Source organism: Stigmatopora argus, chromosome 11 (genome assembly GCF_051989625.1).
Source record: "Stigmatopora argus isolate UIUO_Sarg chromosome 11, RoL_Sarg_1.0, whole genome shotgun sequence".
In the NCBI taxonomy this organism is placed as follows: domain Eukaryota; kingdom Metazoa; phylum Chordata; class Actinopteri; order Syngnathiformes; family Syngnathidae; genus Stigmatopora; species Stigmatopora argus.
Genome location: NC_135397.1, coordinates 14,000,795 through 14,019,670, shown reverse-complemented (window position 1 = coordinate 14,019,670; position 18,876 = coordinate 14,000,795). Strand labels below are relative to the sequence as shown.

Genomic DNA, 18,876 nt, shown 5'->3' with positions numbered 1-18,876 from the left:
TTTTGTGATGAGTTGACTAATCCGCTTCACATTCACTATGCACTGGAAGTTGGACTTTTAATATATTTTTTATCTATTTGCAAAGCAAAAGCAGATGTTTGCATATTTCTAATCACTCTGATTTTTCCTTTATATTGTTTTATTTAATATCTGCGTGTGTGAGTATGTGTGTGTCCAATCAGCCTACCATACATGTTTTTGGAATGTGGGAGGAAACTGGAGTACCTGGAGAAAACCCACACAGGCCCAGCCAGGGAGAACATGGAAACTCCACACAGGTGGACCGACCTGGATTTGAACCCAGGACCTCAGAGCTGTGAGGCCGACGTGCTAACCACTCAAGTCGCCGGGCCGCTCTGTGTTTGTGTGTCTTGCCCTTTAAATTATCCAGAGTTAAGAAAATCCAGTCTGTGATGTGAACTTCATAGTAATTGTTAGGGCAGAGCGCGCACGGTACTAAATAAAGTTTTAAAGTTTACTGCCGCCCTCTAGTGGTTTGTTTCAAATCAGAATCGTATATCAATTTCTTGCTTGTATCTGAAGAGATGAAATCCCTCTGGCAAAAATTCTTAGAAAAGTTGTTTGTATCTCGAGGTATTACAATATATATACGTAACCGTATGTTTACTTTTGAGTATATTTTCTAAAGATTTAAATGTTTTATTTTAATATTTTATAGTTTGGAGAGTGTGTTATTTTTCTATCATGTTTTGTTTGCGGATATTTTTTTTCCGCTGCCTTTCGCTGTGATTAACATTGAGCGAGAGAAAACCCCAAAACAAAACAAAAAAACACACAAAATCAGATTACAAGATGGCGTCCCGTGGACGTTAGCAAGGAGGCCGCTGGAGTTGTGTTGTGTTTCGCCACCCCCCTCCCCGCTCCGCCTCCCCCTTCTTTAAACGAGGGGGGACTTTCGAGTTGTGTGCCGTGGCCGGGACCATGCTGAGGAGCTAGTCAACGCTGCCGACGCCGCTTCATTTCGCCCCCGCTATCGGCTCCGACGTCCCGTGTAACATGTGGGCGCCAGCAAAGTTGTCCGGCTAGGCAGGAAAAGCCGAGGCGCCTCGCTTCGCTTGTTAGCATTCAGCTAGCCTAACCTGCTAGCACCCGATCCCCGACCCCGTCGCCTTCCCCCTGTTCACAATGTCGGACACTCGGCGGCGAGTGAAAGTTTATACGCTAAACGAAGACCGCCAGTGGGACGACCGGGGCACCGGGCACGTTTCGTCAACATTTGTGGAACGGCTTAAGGGAATATCGTTATTAGTTCGGGCCGAATCCGACGGTGAGTCCCCCTTCTCGCTTTAGCATAGCTAAGCTAACGCTTAGCCTTCGTACTTACTAATTTACACAGCTTTGTGTTCGCGTTAGCCTCTTTTATTTAATTCAATTAGGACACGTGAAGCTTTCGGTGGTTATGATGTTTATTATGGAAACTATTTTCGTTGTAATTACACTCGGAACAAATTGTGCTGGCAGGCTATTTATTTTAGCATTTTATGTGATCTCGTGTGGGGTCTGGGGGTAATTTTCGTTTAAAAAAATTAAACCTGTGTAATTTCTACACCCTGATTAACATAGCAGTAGTACGCAATCCTGTTTGTATTTGCACAAGCGTGTGATGAGTCAGACATCCACTCGCCTTTTGTCCCAAAACTCACATTGTCTTCTGCTTAGAAGTCCCCCAGCTGCCCCCAAACTGTGTTTCTATCATGACAATCACATTATATAACACTGTATTGTACATGTTATTTTAGGGTCACTACTTTTGGAGTCGAAGATAAGCCCCAATACTGCATATCAGAAACAACAGGTAAGTTTGACAGACACAAGCTGTTGTAGGACTAAATTCATTTCTCATGACAGTTATTCGCATTAATAGCGAAGTACTACAGTGACTCAAATGTCTACAAACTCTTGAAATTTTCATATTTAACCTTTACATGGAAAAATGTGTTTAAAACCTAATAGGGATAAAAATCATTATTTTATTTTTTGTTAATTTAACAAACTAAGTCCTGATGTGAAAAAATGAGAACATCACATTTGGGATCCTGCAGGTCACAATATTAAAATTTGGTAACAAGTGTGTGGGTGCCATGTCTAAATTATCATATATTCTATTATGAATGTAATAATATTTACAAATGCATCAAATTGTATATAAATAAAATTGTTTTTAAAAACAAAAATATTGTAAAAAATAATTATCAGAAATGGAGTGGTTATGGTCACCATTAACATGCCAACGTGTATGTATTTTTCTTAAATGTTGTGGTGTAAACTATTGTTGGCCATTGACAATGATTAATGTCCAATTCATTGTCGTCATCACATTCATTCAACTTTAAACCTTTCCCAGTAAAAATGAATTGGACCTCTAGTCCTGTCAATGAGTTAAATGTATGCCCTACCAAAGAGTTTTAAACCTAATGACATGTTTGTTCCCCTGTTGTTCACGCAGGACACGCTGATCGTCTGGTCTGAGGCGGATAATTATGATCTTGCTTTGAGTTTCCAGGAGAAAGCAGGCTGCGATGAGATCTGGGAAAAGATTTGCCAGGTGAACTGCAGTTGAACAAAAATAATTTTTGGGTTAAAAGAAGCTCAAATATGAAATTTCCCGATTACGGGATGAATAAAGTTATCCAATCCAATCATGATAGGGAAGAAACAAAAAAATCCTTGGGGACTTTTCCCTTTCACGTTACACTGTACACCAGGGGTCGGGAACCTTTTTGATTGAAAGAGCCATAGTCAATTCATATTTTTTAAATGTTAATCCTTGAGAGCCATGCTCCGAATTTAAAAGTCAACATACCTTTTTTTGTCATTTCACCACTTTTAAAGTACAAAAAGTCTTTGAATTCTTTTGACAACATTGTTACGTCGTTGCTAATCAATGAGTATCAATGAAAAAATCCATGCAAAAGAGTGTAATGAAAAAAAATGATTATAAGGCGCTGGGGTAGTGTCAATGCCATAATACCGCTTTCTCACCAGCAGTTTCCGTAGTTTACCTCACAGGTTAGTGGAGAGCCATATGCACCCATCAAAAGAGCCATATGTGGCTCCCGAGCCATAGGTTCCCTACCCCTGCTGTACACATTCAACGGTGGATGCATAAACATTATATACTCCACCTTTTTGTGATCATCTCTAGTGTTTACACATTAATGCCCCCCTGAGCGATGATAACTATGATTAGCAAACAATTTAAAATGATGGGGCAATTATTAGCATTCCCATGCAGAACAAATTAGTAAATGGATGACAAGCGAGTTTGTAAACACATTTTGCGCAGCTCACGTTATGCCTAGTGATATATTTTTGGAAGATCAAACTTGCAGTAACACTTCACATGAAGCCTAAGAAAAAGTAAATATCTTTAATTCTTTTTAGAGCACTCATTTAACTCGTCTGTAATTAAATAAATAAAAATAAAATCAGACTTGGGCTTGTCATCATCATTGACTAGACAAAAGCCTAATTGTCATCATACCCAGCTGCGTATGACGAAATTGAAGGTGCTTCTCCACAAAGTGCACTTTTCTCAGGCAAAATTACCCCCTTAACAAAAAATGGATTGCACATCTAGTGCTTTCAATTCCACAAAAATAGGAGTATTTGCAATTGTTTTTCTTTCTTTTTAACATAACATTCATTCATTTATATATTTTTCTATTCATTTCAATGTGATATAATTTAAATGTGAAATCGTATAGTAATTGCTTATAAAATATGATGTATTATAAAATAAAACCTAAATATAATATAATTTATTCTTAATATATATAGAGAGATATAGATGTGTGTATATATAGATATATAAATATTCATATAAATAAATAAATATTAAGGGTGGACAACACCTTGATCATGTGTGACCATGTGTAATGAACTTTGACACAATTTCAGTTTCACCATGTGGAATAATGAAGGAAGACGAAAATAACTTCTGAAATTTCACAGAGCAAGCAAAATAGCCATTATAAGACAATTTAAAATTACAGTTATTTTAGCCAATCAGATAAAAGAATTTCAGATTGTCCCGTCGACTCGTCATATCTTGGCTACCTACTGTCCTACGCGCGGCTATAGGAGAAACAAGCATTAATGGAAAAGGGAAATTAAGCAGGCTTTGTCTGAGACAGATTGATCATGTACAGGAACTACAGGAATTTTGCCAATTTTCTTAGCTAGTTGTTCCCCATTTCGAGTGTATCGGCTTTATAAGGTCTCGGGTGGCCACAAGAGCCATACAAAGTACCTAAAAATCCAGAGATGTATTTATATCCAAATCAGATGTATTTTCGTTCCTGCCAAGTGGGTTCGCACTGATTACCTCGCTACAACATGCTGCATTTTGGCTGTTAAAACAACGTTGCCTCTCCAGTCTACAGTGGCTGAAAATAGTGTATTTTTGGCCGCCATCAGAGCAGTGTGATGCTTGGAGCTGCTCCACAGGTGTGTTTTCATCAAAGGATTAGTTGTGAGAAGGGCTGTAATTTCTTGCTTAAAAAACTGTATAGAATGAATTTCAGTTAATGCCATTATTAACGCTTCAAATTGACAGCTGTAGTTAAAAATAGTTGTATCGATCACTACACCTTTTTAATTGGTCTTCGGGAAAGTCAATGGATTGTTCTTTTTAAGATATAATTATAATAAAATAAATTGCAGCAGACAAAATTTAAACAGAAGAGGAAAAACTACTAAATCTACTTACGAAATTAATTGGTTCCAGAACCTTTTTCCTAACTTGAACATTTCGTGAGTAGAGCAGTACTTTATATGTAAATTCTCTAATTCGTTCCACGGTCCTCACACAACTACCAACTAAACCCTTTAAATATGGTCAAAGTGTCCCAATTTTGTATGAAAGATGAGAGAAACCGAAATGAGAGAAAATGATAAGAAAATTATTTATTAATGTCTTAAAATGATTAACAAGCATACAACATCTATCCGTGTTGAAGCATGATATGCGCACACTAATTTTCCTATGATCTGACGGCCTCAGAAAGCCGTCCACTTCGTAGTATATTTTAGACTTTTACGGGTGCCCTGTGTGTCTGTGAAAATATGTGCCGCGTTGCATTTTTTTTTTTTTTTATCGCTTAATAAGGAGAATTGCAATCATTAAGCATTTAGCCGAGGTGGACAGGACATATGCGCACGCGCATTCCCCTTTGACCCATCCACGTCAGAAAGCCCTCCACTTTGTAGTACCCAATGAGAGCCCAGTACTAAAGCGTAGCGAGGTTCTAAAGTGAGAATCAATGCATCTGCGACAATATTTTCAAAATTAAATAACCGATAAGGAAATGCATTTACTTTCTGGGGGATTTCGTGACTTGGATCTTTTTTGTATTTTGAGGCACTCATTTGCATATGAAAAGCTTTCGTAATCTGAAAATTTCCTAGAGGCATTTGTAAGTAGAGGTCTGACTGTACATTGATTGCACTGGAGAATAATTTGCATTGGGAGGGGCTATTTTTATTTGATCAGAAACCACAAATAAACCTATGTTAAAGTAGCAATAGTAAAATGGAGAACACAACAGTTTTTTTACATATATACCTTGAGATACGAGCTTAATGCGTTCCGGGACCGAGCTCGTATGCTAATTTACTCGTATCTCAAGTAATTTTTTCCCTTTAGAAATGAACTAAATACAAATTAATCCGTTCCCACCCTCTAAAAATACAGGATATCACAATGGGAAAACCTCTTTATTTCTTCTAATGCACCACCTACTCACAAAGTAACAAATACCTATATAGTGGTTATGGTCTTCAATACTAAAATGTGACATTACTCAGTACAGATTTAACGGGAAGTGCGGAGACGAGAGAGAGAGGAAGAAAGGACTACAGAGAGATTTGGCGGAATGTAACGCGCTCGTAACATAACATAACCTTTAATTTTAATTTACATGAACTTAGATTACTATACACACTTAAGATTAAAATAGTTTTAATCTTATGTTACACTAAATTTAAACCTCCTTGTGTGATAAACGAGGCAAAGACGTTAATGTATTCCACCGCGGCTTTCGAGGCGGAATTTCCAGTTTCTCCATGCCTCAGAACCGAGTGTATCCCAGTTCGTTTTTTTTTAAATTATCGAACCAACCACAACTTGCTTGGTGTGATAGAAAGGCAGGGTTTCACTGGTGTCTTTTTCAGATGCTTGCTTTGCATTCAAGTCCATGTACATTCCCCTGGCTTTTTCTCAGATCGTCGACTCCGTCACGCTATCACCAGTAAAAAATGCAACCTGTATGGCTCGGTGCTCGTAGATATCTTTACGCAAGGCAGGTGCGGCGAGAGAGACAGTGCGCTGCTGTTCTTATAAGCAGCCTCTCGCATACTTGGTCACCTGGATGGCCGCATCGGGAGCCATCTCGTATGCTAGTATCTCAAATTGGTCTTGTATCTCAAGGCAAAAATTTGCTCAGAATTTTCCTCGTATCTCAAATTTCTCGTATGTTGGGACACTCGTATGTCAAGGTACTACCGTACAAACAACAACATAACAGGCTGTTGTAGGTCAGAGAGGGGAAAAAACACAAGTCACGCCTATTTTTTTTGCAGGTACAGCCAAACTATTAAACGGTGCGACTTATAGTGCAGAAAATACAGTAGTTTTTTCTTCCGTTTTAAAATCTAATTGACATCATTAACTGTTATCTGTAAAATAATATAATGAGGAATGTACTTTGTTGCCAAAATCCATTTCAAACAAAAGTTGAAGACAAATATCGGGGCAAGTTGCTTAATACTAGTAGCCTTTTAGTATACGCAAGTAAAATGGAACCAGCACATTCATTGGTCACAGCATGCCTATTCTTTGCGTAATAATTCCCAAATTAAAAAACAAAATGTGTTTTAATAAGAACTACTGCAAAAAAAATGTTTTACATGTCTCTTGAGACTACTTGTCCCCAGATGTCTACGGCACATAATTTGTGCCATGCATTTTTCTAAGGTGTATATTAAGTAGTGACACCATCACGTTCCACTCTCATAAATTCTCCAACTGCTGTAACCTTTTAAAAAGTTTGCTCCAGTTTCACGATGGGTTAATGTCCAGATCCCTGTGTAGTTCTCTATTTATGCTTCAATATGGTCCCCTTGACATGTTGTTGTGTTGCATCTGTGAGACCAGTCTCTTCCGCAAGTAGTCGGAAGTCAAAGCGTTGGGTTATTGGAATGAGTAGTTCTTGGTTTGCCAACACAAGTCAAGATGAACGTTTCAGTCCATGTTGTTTAACAAAAAATCATCATCTGTTAATGTGTTCCCACTGATACATATTCCCATTCTGGATTAATAATATTTTGAGTCCCATTCTGTGGGGGTGGAGTGATCCCTTTACCCGTAGATATTCCTCAAATAATTCATGCTCTAACTTGTATGAAGGTCATTAATACTTGTTTATTATTTTGATAGTCCTTGTACGTGGACACCTGGTATTGATGAAGGTTTAAAAAATGTATTAAAAATAGTCACTTTCATTATAAAGGGTTAACCCAGCGGGAATTCTATTTGGCATGTGTTGGAAATAAGCTTGACACTGACACTCTTTGGTCCTTCAGGTGCAAGGGAAGGACCCTGCCCTGGACGTCACCCAGGACACAATTGATGAATCGGAGGAGGAGCGATTCGAGGAGATCCCCGAGACCACCCTCTTGGTGGAGCTCCCTCCCTGTGAGCTCAGCCACTTAGAGGAGATTGCTGACCTAGTGACGTCCGTGCTGTCGTCACCCTTTCGACGGGAAAAGCTCGCCTTGGCCCTCATGAGCGAGGCCTACCTCAAGAAGCTGCTGGGCCTCTTTAGGGTATGCGAGGACCTTGACAACCGGGAAGGTCTGCACCACCTGTACGAGATCGTCCGCGGCGTCCTTTTCCTTAACAAGGCCGCCCTCTTCGAGGTGATGTTCTCTGACGACTGCATCATGGACGTTGTGGGCTGCCTAGAGTACGACCCGGCGCTGGTGCAACCCAAGCGCCACCGCGAGTTCTTGACCAAGACGGCCAAGTTCAAAGAGGTGATTCCAATCACAGACTCTGAGCTCAGGCAGAAGATCCACCAAACGTACCGTGTTCAGTACATCCAGGACATCATCCTTCCTACACCATCTGTCTTTGAGGAAAACTTCCTCTCTACGCTTAACTCCTTCATCTTTTTCAACAAAGTGGAGATTGTTAGTATGTTGCAGGTAGGAACTAAGTATTTCACTTGGTGATAGTTTTTGGGATACTGCTAGTATTGTGTAAAATTTCATCAAAATAATGTCCATGTTGCAATGATAAACCTCAGGGGTGTTTTTTAGGTTCGCTGTGACATTTATAGTGGAATTGGCATTACATTCTGTTCTAAACAGGCTCAAATTTCACTAAAGCCTCTGGGAATCCTGATTTAGCTTTGGGATTTTGTGCATATCAAATATAAACCGGATTCCACCAAAAATTGGTTATATAAATGGTGATTAAAAACTCAATGCAAAGCTGTGTAAGTGCCAAATTTTAATACCTTATTAAAAGTAAAATGTAGTTATAGAATTAACAGTTTAAGTAGAGGGATCTATTAAGAGTAACATGTTGATTTTCATTTTTCTGGTGTCAACAAATCTTAAAAATGTTGGGAAAGGTGACAAAAAAGATCGGTAAAGGATTTGGTGCAATTTCAGGAAAAAAATGCTTTTTAAAATTTTCAAGTTATCATTAGAGGTTGACAAATATGGGATTTTCGAAGGTTGATGTCAATATAAAAGCAAAACATCAACCTTTTGCTGATGTCGATATCCAATATTTTGTTCGTTGATGATGAAAGGCAATTGGAGCTTTCTATAAAAATTATAAATTAAAAATTCAATAAACCAAGAGAAATCTTCACCCATACACAGCCAACTAAAACAAAAGCAACATAATGGTAAAGGGAGCAGTAAAGAAAAAAATATCACAATAAACAACCTACAAAGTCAATATATTAAACTGAGAGACAAAGCGTTTCAGGTGCAAGAACAGGTTTTGAATGATTATAAAGTCATTTTTAACTTAAGCTCACAAAAGTATTCAACATGTTTGTGTTCATTTTTTAATAATCCATTTATTTCTTTTGACAAGATACAGAAAACGCACTCAACAGTTGACTTCCAAATACTAGTTATTAGGAAATCAACAGAGTAGCCAATGCTAGCTGTTTAACTCAACAGTTAGCATTATCAGTGAACATTTGCAGGTAATAATTCTGAGTCGCATTCACAGTTAGTCTATATTAGCGTAGCACTAGAGGTTAGCATCTATATAGCATAATCAATCTAGTTTTAGGTAGATAAACTTAATTACATTATCTCACGATGACAACAGAAACATTTGATAATTTACATCACAATAAGAGAAACAGAAAACACATTCTACATAAGACTTGCGCACACACTAGTTATCACAAAATCCACAGACTAGTCAATGCTAGCTGTTGGTGGTAGATAAGACCAACTGGCCCACAATTTTTATGCAAGTAAAAAATTTAAGTTGACAGGAACTTTGAAATAATATTATTATAAGCCGTCTATGTATTACTATATGCTCAAACATAGTCTTCAAAAGGCAGTTAATGAAAAAGTATATTATGGTACTAAAAAGAAAAAAGATAATGCAATCCAGCACACTGGTAAGGCCTCGTTTGTTCGCACATTTCTCATAAAATGTCGCCATTGCTTTTTCAATCACATCATAAAACCTGGTTAAAATCCAATTCAAATATGTATACATTTTATACCTTTTGTAGCACAGTATTAGCTTGGGGGCGCACCAGGCTCATAACATGCTTGTGTTCTGGTTGCAGTGACTTGCACGATTGTAGTTAACAGCATGGTCTTTCTGACGCAGGAGGACGAGAAGTTCCTTACTGAGGTTTTTGCGCAGCTCACGGACGAAAGCACAGATGACGGAAAAAGAAGAGAACTTGTGAGTCCAGCGGAGCACTAATTCTTTGACCTCGGGGGTTTGAAACCGCACAAAAAATCAGTGCCTTGGCTCTCTTATTTCGTAGGTGAACTTTGTCAAGGAGTTCTGCGCTTTCTCACAAACGTTGCAGCCTCAAAACAGGGACGCCTTCTTCAAGACGTTGGCCAATCTAGGCATCTTACCTGCGCTGGAAATAGTCATGGTAAGTGAGGTCCAGTATTAATGGCAAGATAGTGTGAACAAATTCAGATTATTGTTCCCCAATACGTAGGGAATGGATGACCTGCAGGTGAGGGCAGCAGCCACAGACATTTTCTCCTACTTGGTGGAATTCAGCCCCTCCATGGTCCGAGAGTTTGTCATGCAGGAATTGCAACAGAACGATGATGTAAGTGCTACACGACAATATAGACTAATATCTCGCTACTTTGCGGATCACCTATCGCGAAGTTTCCACTTGGATCCGCCAAATGAACCGTTGTTTCTCACATGTAAGCTGTATTTGTAACTAAAAAAAATGATGACTGAACCAAGGGTACGGCTTATATGCGCACAAGACTTACAGCGTTGCTATACTCTTTTTTTACCAGTAGATGTCTGCCAATTAACATTTACTATTTGTTAGGTTATTTTCTTTTTTGCAGTAAGAAAACAATCATTACTGGATGAATTACTAGCTTCCTTATGATATTGACCCTAATATGCTTTTTTCGGCTTATGAGAGAAATGGTAACATTCGACGATTTTAAGGCAGTTTTAAGGGTGCGGCTTATACACGGGGTGGCTTATATGCAAGAAAATACGGTATATGAAAAGTTTATAGTGTAGGAACGATCATACAAACATGAAATGGGGAGAAAACAGGCATGTCACAATTGGAGTCTATTTCACTAGCCTTTGGATGTTAAATAATAGAACAGTGTTTTAAAAGTCCAAATAACATTAAATGGACACCATAAAAAAACGCCTTACATTGTGGTTAATCACCTATTGCAACAGGTCTTTGAATCCATTAACCGCTACAAATGATGTACTGTAAGTTCAATTATAAAAATGACGCGCATTCTACCACTTTTCAAATTCAAATCAAGTATGAAATCAGCCTGAATTGTGTGGTGTTTTCATTTTTTTCATTTCATGTTAAAAATCCTAACATTTTCCAAGTGATTGTCCCACATTAACCAGCAGATAGCAGCATTTATATGTTTTACAAGCAGGGATGCCCGACTTCGCCGGTCCCACCTGCTTGTTAAGAACCAAAAGACAGTTGCTGCACTATAAAAAAATTATCTTTTGAAAAATGGGTTAGATGAGAAAAGAAAATTTCAGTTAGACGCATAGCACAGCAAACATTTGTATACAATTAGGTACAGGTATGACACAGAAGTTCAGCACTTCAAATCAATCAAGCAAAATGTACAGATATGATATGAGAAGAAATTCAGCAGTTCAATTCAATCAAGCCAAAGCGTCAGTAGGATAGGATACCAAAACAAAGTAGCACACTATCAATTTGAGGAATATGTAGAAATAGAATTCTCTTTCATGGGGATCCTGAAAAGTGAAAGAAAACAGGAATATTCTGGAGAGAGCTACGGTTAAAATGAAGTTTACTAACCAAAATCCAAGACAGCAGCACCCACACAGTCAGCCCAAACCCATTGGAAACAATAACCACCAACACGAATTACCCAAATCAACCACGCAGCAGCAACACTTTAAATGCACATTTACAATTATTTGATTGTGTTAACGACGACCATCAACTCGGACCCATAACTCTGCATCCATGCCCTGTTTACAAAGCACAGGAGGCCAAAAGCCAGGTATACCCCGAAATGCAAACAAATCAGGTCCAATCAAGGCCATACATGAAGCCCACACGAGAGCACGAACATATCTACTTTAAGGTGTAGTCAACATGGAAAGAAAACAGTTTTCCTGCACCTGGAAACTTGCTGACCTATCAGCCACACGCTGCGTTTAGGGACATCATGTAAAAACATCGATCCATACATTAACTCTTTAACAAATAAAAACCTTGAAAATAGCTAATAGAACAGAAAGCTTAAAAAATCAATTTGTGAATCGAACTTTTTAAGTAAAAATTTTCTCGGACTTTCTCTTTTACTCATATTTACTTGTGAACATTTATGTTATGTCTGTTTCCAGGATGTGCTGCTCATCAATGTGGTGATCAAACAGATGATCTGCGACTCTGACCCCGAGTTGGGTGGCGCTGTCCAGTTGATGGGGCTCCTCAGGACGCTGATCGACCCGGAGAACATGCTGGCCCCCAACAATGTAGTGCAATGTAGTTTTCAATGTTTCGTGTTTTGAAATTTGACTCGATTCCCTATTTTCCTAACAGAAAACGGAGAAAACAGAATTCCTAAGTTTCTTCTACAAGTACTGTATGCACGTTTTAACTGCACCTCTGCTGGCAAACACGGCGCACGACAAAAACTCAAAAGGTGAGTTAGCTGCAGACGATATGTGTAAAACAAAAGTTCTGACTGGACATTCTCTCCCAAAGATTTAGAAGAAGGATCCACCAAGATCAGCCCTGTTTGTCCCGGTAAGGACAGTATGTAAAATGATTACAGTAATCCCTCGATTATCACGACTTCACTTATTGCGAATTCACTACTGCAATTTTTTTTCTTGCTTTTAAATATTATTTTTTAATGCATTTTTAAAGTTCATAAAAATGTAAAATCTGCTGAAACTTGCAAGGGGAAGCCACTCCCCTGTCTTCTGCTTGCTAATAGGACTCAGCACTGAAGGGGGACTTTCCACGACAACGCACTCTTAACCGGACAAACAAATTTTAATTAACTTGGAATAATATATACAGACACACTCAAACATATGTTTAATGTAACTTTACACAAAACTGAATTCTAATTTTTTTATTTTTTATTTTACCTTCGTTCTCTTCGGGTTAGTTGTTTGCCACGCCTCCACCCTCACTTTCGCTATCGATGGGCTGTTTGCTGTTGTACGTATTCCCTTCAAAATATTCCGAAAATGATGCACACAGATGACCTCACAATAGGATAACACACGACCACTTGCCAACAAGAAGTACTAGTCTTGAATTAGCAATTGCTCTGCCAACGGGAGCTAACAGGCTAGGGCGAAAACAGGAAATGCAATAGCCTACCCACGTATTGATTGTGGGTAATGAAGTTTTATTCTGAGAAAGGGTGCCATTGCCTATGGGTGTTGTGTGCACGAGCATACTTCATTACCCAGAAAGCCCTCTTTTTGCCCGCGCATGCGCGTTGTGCGTTTCCTGGTCGAAACTCGTCTGAATAAATCGTTCAGTCCTCGTAGATATAGTAGTTATACACGAAAGAGATGCGGCAAAAAAGACAGTGCGCTAGAATGATAAACTGCCTCTCATGTCATGGCCACCTGGCTTGGTCACATCTCGAAATTTTGATCCTATCGGGAGCGAATTATTCGATCGAGATTTTCGTCGTACCACGAGCATGTTGTACCACGAGGTACCACTGTATTAGATACTTTAAAAATCTTCTCTTTTTTGTGTGTGCATTTAGATAATTTCCAGACAGCCCAACTTTTGGCTCTGATCCTGGAACTTCTCACTTTCTGCGTTGAGCACCATACATATCACATCAAGACCTACATTATGAATAAAGACCTGCTGCGGAGGGTGCTGGTACTCATGAACTCCAAGCACACTTTCCTCGCTCTCTGTAAGCATGCACGCACACAAATACTGCAAGATTGGTACTCACATTTTTTTTTGCACGTTTCTCAAGGCGCGCTGCGTTTTATGCGGCGGATTATCGGGTTGAAAGACGAGTATTACAACCGCTACATCATCAAAGGGAACCTGTTTGAGCCGGTCATCAACGCGCTGTTGGACAACGGCACGCGTTACAATCTTCTCAACTCGGCTATCATCGAGCTCTTTGAGTTCATCAAAGTGGTGTGTGTCGGTTAAAATGGGGGAAAAGTGTTCATGTGACTTTTTGGAGCGTTAACATAATTTATTGCGTTTGTAGGAGGATGTAAAGTCTCTCATCGCGCACATTGTGGATAACTTCTATAAAGCGCTCGAGCCCATTGAGTACGTGCAGACGTTCAAAGGGCTAAAGGGACGATATGAACAAGAAAAAGACCGGCAGAGTCAGAAACTCACGAGGTCAGTATGTAAATCATTTTTTCAGCCGTTTTATATGAATGCATTGAATATATTTTTTTCATATGCAGTAATCCCTCGATTTTCGTGAATTCACTACGCGATTTTTCCCGTTAATAATGATTTAAAAATGCATTTGCATTTTTTTTTAAGTTCATAAAAATGCAAATCCACACTAAAACCCGTAAGCGGAAGGCAGTCTTGCTAATAGGACTCAGCACTGAAGGGATTTTTTTTTCAAGTTCATAAAAATGTGAAAATCCACACTGAAACTCATAGGCGGAAGCCACGCTTGCTACTAGGACTCAGCACTGAAGGCTCTAAATTACCCCTAGGTATGACTGTGAGCGTGAATGGTTGTCCGTCTCCTCATGCCCTGCGATTGATTGCCTGGCCACCAATTCAGGGTGTCCCCTGCCTCGTGCCTGGAGTCAGGTGGGATAGGCTCCAGCACACTCCCTGCGCCCCTTGTGAGAATAAGCGGTTCTGAAAATCAATGAATGAATGAATCTCACCCTCTTACTTGAAATGATAAACAAAAATTATAATAATAAGAAATAATTGCTATTATGCTTGGGACTTGTTTTTTTGTGGGGGGTGTCAAGGACGCTGTTTCCTTCAGAATTGTATTCTGCCTCGATGAGTCATACATTTCTCTATTTTAATTTGACCTTAGAGGACCTTTTAACTGCCTGTTTTCCAAAACAAATTCAAACATTTTATTTTGAATAATTACAAAAATAATTAGTCTGCTCACATCAGGGAGTATAGAAATCAAATGTTGATTGGATGAAAATTAAAGCAGAAACACAGATCGATTCAAAATCAGTGAACAACGTTGTATCGAATCGGTTAGAATTTTTTTTTAGAAAGGATCCAGTTGATTATTTTAGAAATGTCTGAGAACCTAATTTCAATGCATTTTGCAGATACCGGCGAGATGCTCGCTCGCTAGACGAGGACGAAGAACTTTGGTTCAACGAGGATGAAGATGACGACGAGGCGGAGGCTGAAGCGGTGGACAAGAGCCGCGTGGAAGATGACTATTCTGACGGATATGGCAAGTACATGGAAGCCAAAAAAGGTAAACAGCCGTTCGGGTTTGTTAGTATTCCAAAGTGCGCTCAAGCTATTCTCGTCTCAGCGGGCGCAGCTAATGGCGCTAACAACGGCAAAGCCGCGGTGCTGCCTCCCAGCTCGCCCCCCGCCACGCCCAACAACAGCTCTTCGTCTTCCATCAAGACGGTCGCACTTCCCGCCACGCCAGTAGTCAAGGTATTAATACAAACTGCATATGATGATGTTTTAGTATCATTGACGGCGGTAGACGGATTACACGTCTATCACCATCAATGGTAGCCTTGGAGTTAACATGGAATACGAGCATATTTTCAATGACATATTGATGGTCATAAACTTAAACATCATTATTTATGCTCCCTATTTATAGCCCTTCTTATCGGCCAAGTAGTCACATGGTTGTTAATTACTGACCACGCCAGTGCTAAGAATACATCAATAACTGGCATCATGTGTGCAGTTTCTATGTCCTCACCCACCTATTGCACCTGTAAACTTGTTTAAGTTGCACTACACTATACTATAATATTTACCACTGGTGCTCAATACGTCGATCGCGATCTACCAGTCGATCGCCAAGGTACTATTGGTAGATAAAATGAAAGTAAGATTTGAAGACTCAGTTTGTTGAACAATCTCTCATTTGTACCGCGACATCGCGTTGTGCACATCCGCAATACTGATGCTGCAGGACGTGCAGTACTTTTATTTTGAACACTCTTTTCGGGCTCTTCATGAGCCAATCCGACTCTCTTCTCATTTTACGTGCTGTGCTGATAGCCTGCTCTAATGTAATCCAGCTGTGATAGCTGCTCCTTAAGTGTTACATTGATCCTGGGCACTTCAAATGTCTGCTGCAATTATATTCAATTGGCGGCCTTTGGTGATTAGACGGGAGCTGTTTCAGCTGAGCAAAGAAAGTTTGAGCACCCCATCTAAAATGTTTCAGGCAGTGATGTTTAATTTTCCACTTGCAACTCATTTAATGAAGGGATACCTCCCAGGGGAACCATGGCAAACAGCATCGATACTTCTGCAATTCCACATTTTAAGAACAAACACTTTGCAATGTATGGTGAGCCACACAAGAAGGACACATTTAAATGGGCTAAAGCAGTTTACACACAGTTTGTGTACTCAAGTCTCGGGAAAGAAAATGTCTTGATTCGGAGCAAATAGATTTTAATTGACTTTTTCTAAATGAAAACACTATTATCTGTATAGTGACAGTTTTTTTTAGGCACATTGATCTCACAGTATGTGTGATCTGCTGTCTTGTCTCTCAGACCGCTCTGGTCGGTTTGGTGGACTACCCTGACGATGAGGACGAAGAGGAGGAAGACGAGGAGGAGGAAGAGGAGCAATCCCCCAGGAAGCGTCCACGTCTTAGCTCTTAACGTCCTGCGAGTCTAGCCACAATCCCCTCTCATCTGCACACTCACTAATCCTGTCCTCCTCCCCTTCTTCCTCCTCATTCTCATCATCATGATCAAAGTGCCAAGGCCCTTCCTTGTCTCGGCAGCAACGCAGGCCACCCTAAGGGTTCACAAAATGGAGGCCGCCGGCGAATGAACTGTGCCACAGGCCAGTCAGGCTAGCAGGACTAGCCCCCCCAGACCTCCTCATAGTTGTTAGGACGCTTGACTGGCCGCCAGTTCGTGGAAACGGGGGGCAGACGACCAGGGATTTCAATGTAATTCATAATGTTCTGTACAGAATGCCCCCTCCCTTCCCACACACACACACACACACACTCTTACACCCTCCTGTTTCTCCTTCTCCTTTGCCCCCTCCCAGTCGAAATGGATTGGACGTCTATTGCAATCAATGGCGGCGAATGAATTAATGACCCTTCCACCTCCTGTTTTTTTTCTCTCTCTTTTTTTTTAAACAACGACAATGGACAATGACACCCAACTTGTGCTTTGTGTTGTATTTTTTTTAGCAACAGTGGTGTCATGGTCCGGTCTTGTTCATTTGATTCAACCTAACCTTACAAAATGCTGGTTTAAAGGAGAAGAAACGTACAGAAGAGGAAAAAAAAATCATATTAAAACTGCATTTGTTGTTCTACTGCGGCCAATGTTTGGGAACGCGTTTGAGTTTTGTATTTTTAAGGAGCTAACACTGCTAAATCAGTTTTATTGTTGAAGGGAAAATAATTTCAAAGCAACTGTTGATTCCTTTGACCGCTCTGTAGCTTGAAAAGAATTTTAATTTCATTTGATACACATTTTCTATAAATGTCACCATTGAATGGCCTCTTTATTTATGCCTTTTGAAGTTGTTGCGCTTTTCCCCCCTGCACACAAGGGAGGCACAATACAAACGGATAATAGGGAGAAAAACACCTAGCACACTCCTAAAATGTTTTTCCCCATTAGGAAAGAATAAAAGTAAGTTGAATAAAGTGAATACATCATTCTAGGCTCGTAGTTTGTCACAGGTCAACAACTACTACAAATCCCAACATTTTTTAATTAGCAATATTTCATCTGTAGAGACACCACTGTAAACTATGACTCTAAATTCATGCAAAGATAATACAAGTTAATGTGTGATTTAAGTAACTCAAACTGTGTGCAGGTGGCCCGGCGTCTGAGTGGTTAGCGCATCGGCCTCACAGTGGGGATCCTGGGTTCAAATCCTGGTCGGTCCACCTGTGTGGAGTTTACATGTTCTCCCTGGGCCTGCGTGGGTTTTCTCCAGTACTCCGGTTTTCTCCCACATCCCCCAAAAATGCATGGGCGACTGGTTGAACACTAAATTGCCCCTAGGTATGAGTGTGAATGGTTGTCCATCTCCTTGGGCCCTGTGATTGGCTGGCCAACAATTTACGGTGTCCCCTGCCTCTGGCCTGAAGTCAGCTGGGATAGGCTTCACCACTCCCCGCGACCCTAGTAAGGATAAAGCGGTTCAGAAAATGGAAAAAATGCAATAAAATAGTTTTCCCACTATCAAGACATGAATCAATTTAAAATGTGCACTTTAAAGATAGCCATAGGAAAGTCAGAGCGAAATATTAGTGTTTTAAACATTTAATCACATTGAGGTTAACTAATGTCAATTACGACTACTCTTTAATTGCAATTAAAAGGCATGTGTCATAAAATGAGAAAAAATATATTGAATGATTTTAAGTTAATTTTCAAATTATGGTTAAAAATAAGGATTTGATCAATATACATACTTGTATACATACAATATATGTACATCCTTCTAGTATACACCCAATGCAATGACAGAGATCATTGGTTTTCTGTAAGTCCTCATCAGGTTTTCACATTTGGTTACTGATATTGCCATGCAGATCTCTTTCAGAGCAATGATGTTTTGTGGCCAGTTGTTGGGCGATAGTCTTTCCGCTCACTTCACAGATTTTCTAGAAGGTTAAGATCTGGAGACTGTTTAGGCCACTCCAGGAGTTCGAAATGCTTCTCAGGAAGATACTCTTGTTACCTGGGATGTGTGTTTGGGATCATTGTCATGTCAAAACCTGCAGGTTTCACCTTCATTGCCCTTGCTGACAGGAGGTTCTTATTCAAATACAACATGGCTCCATTCATTCTCTCCTTTGATAAGCTATCTTTCTGCTTTTTTTGAAGACTTATTACATGTACTATTCTTTTTTTTATTTTTTCCA

General features: G+C 39.7%; 1 protein-coding gene across 2 annotated transcripts; it reads left to right on the top strand.

Moving 5' to 3' along the window:
* Positions 1 to 800: 800 nt before the first annotated feature.
* Positions 801 to 17,490, top strand: ppp4r3b (protein phosphatase 4, regulatory subunit 3B). Of its 2 annotated transcripts, XM_077613153.1 has the most exons (16): positions 803 to 1,288; positions 1,761 to 1,816; positions 2,468 to 2,566; positions 7,606 to 8,229; positions 9,902 to 9,979; positions 10,065 to 10,181; positions 10,251 to 10,367; positions 12,152 to 12,283; positions 12,351 to 12,453; positions 12,516 to 12,557; positions 13,546 to 13,704; positions 13,771 to 13,940; positions 14,017 to 14,156; positions 15,083 to 15,237; positions 15,298 to 15,428; positions 16,520 to 17,490. In XM_077613153.1, exons 1-16 carry the CDS (start codon positions 1,147 to 1,149, stop codon positions 16,628 to 16,630), a joined length of 2,376 nt encoding a protein of 791 aa, XP_077469279.1. In that variant the 5' UTR covers positions 803 to 1,146; the 3' UTR covers positions 16,631 to 17,490. The 2 variants fall into 2 exon arrangements, with proteins under 2 accessions (XP_077469278.1, XP_077469279.1); XM_077613152.1 differs by having other exon boundaries at positions 801 to 1,288; positions 15,083 to 15,428.
* The last annotated feature ends 1,386 nt before the right edge of the window (positions 17,491 to 18,876 follow it).

Excerpts from the sequence above, each read along its gene's own strand:
- ppp4r3b (XM_077613152.1), top strand. The coding sequence starts at position 1,147 with ATGTCGGACACTCGGCGGCGAGTGAAAGTTTATACGCTAAACGAAGAC. Across the intron at positions 1,817-2,467 it reads CTGCATATCAGAAACAACAG|GACACGCTGATCGTCTGGTC; the intron begins GTAAGTTTGACA and ends TTGTTCACGCAG. Across the intron at positions 15,429-16,519 it reads CCGCCACGCCAGTAGTCAAG|ACCGCTCTGGTCGGTTTGGT; the intron begins GTATTAATACAA and ends CTTGTCTCTCAG.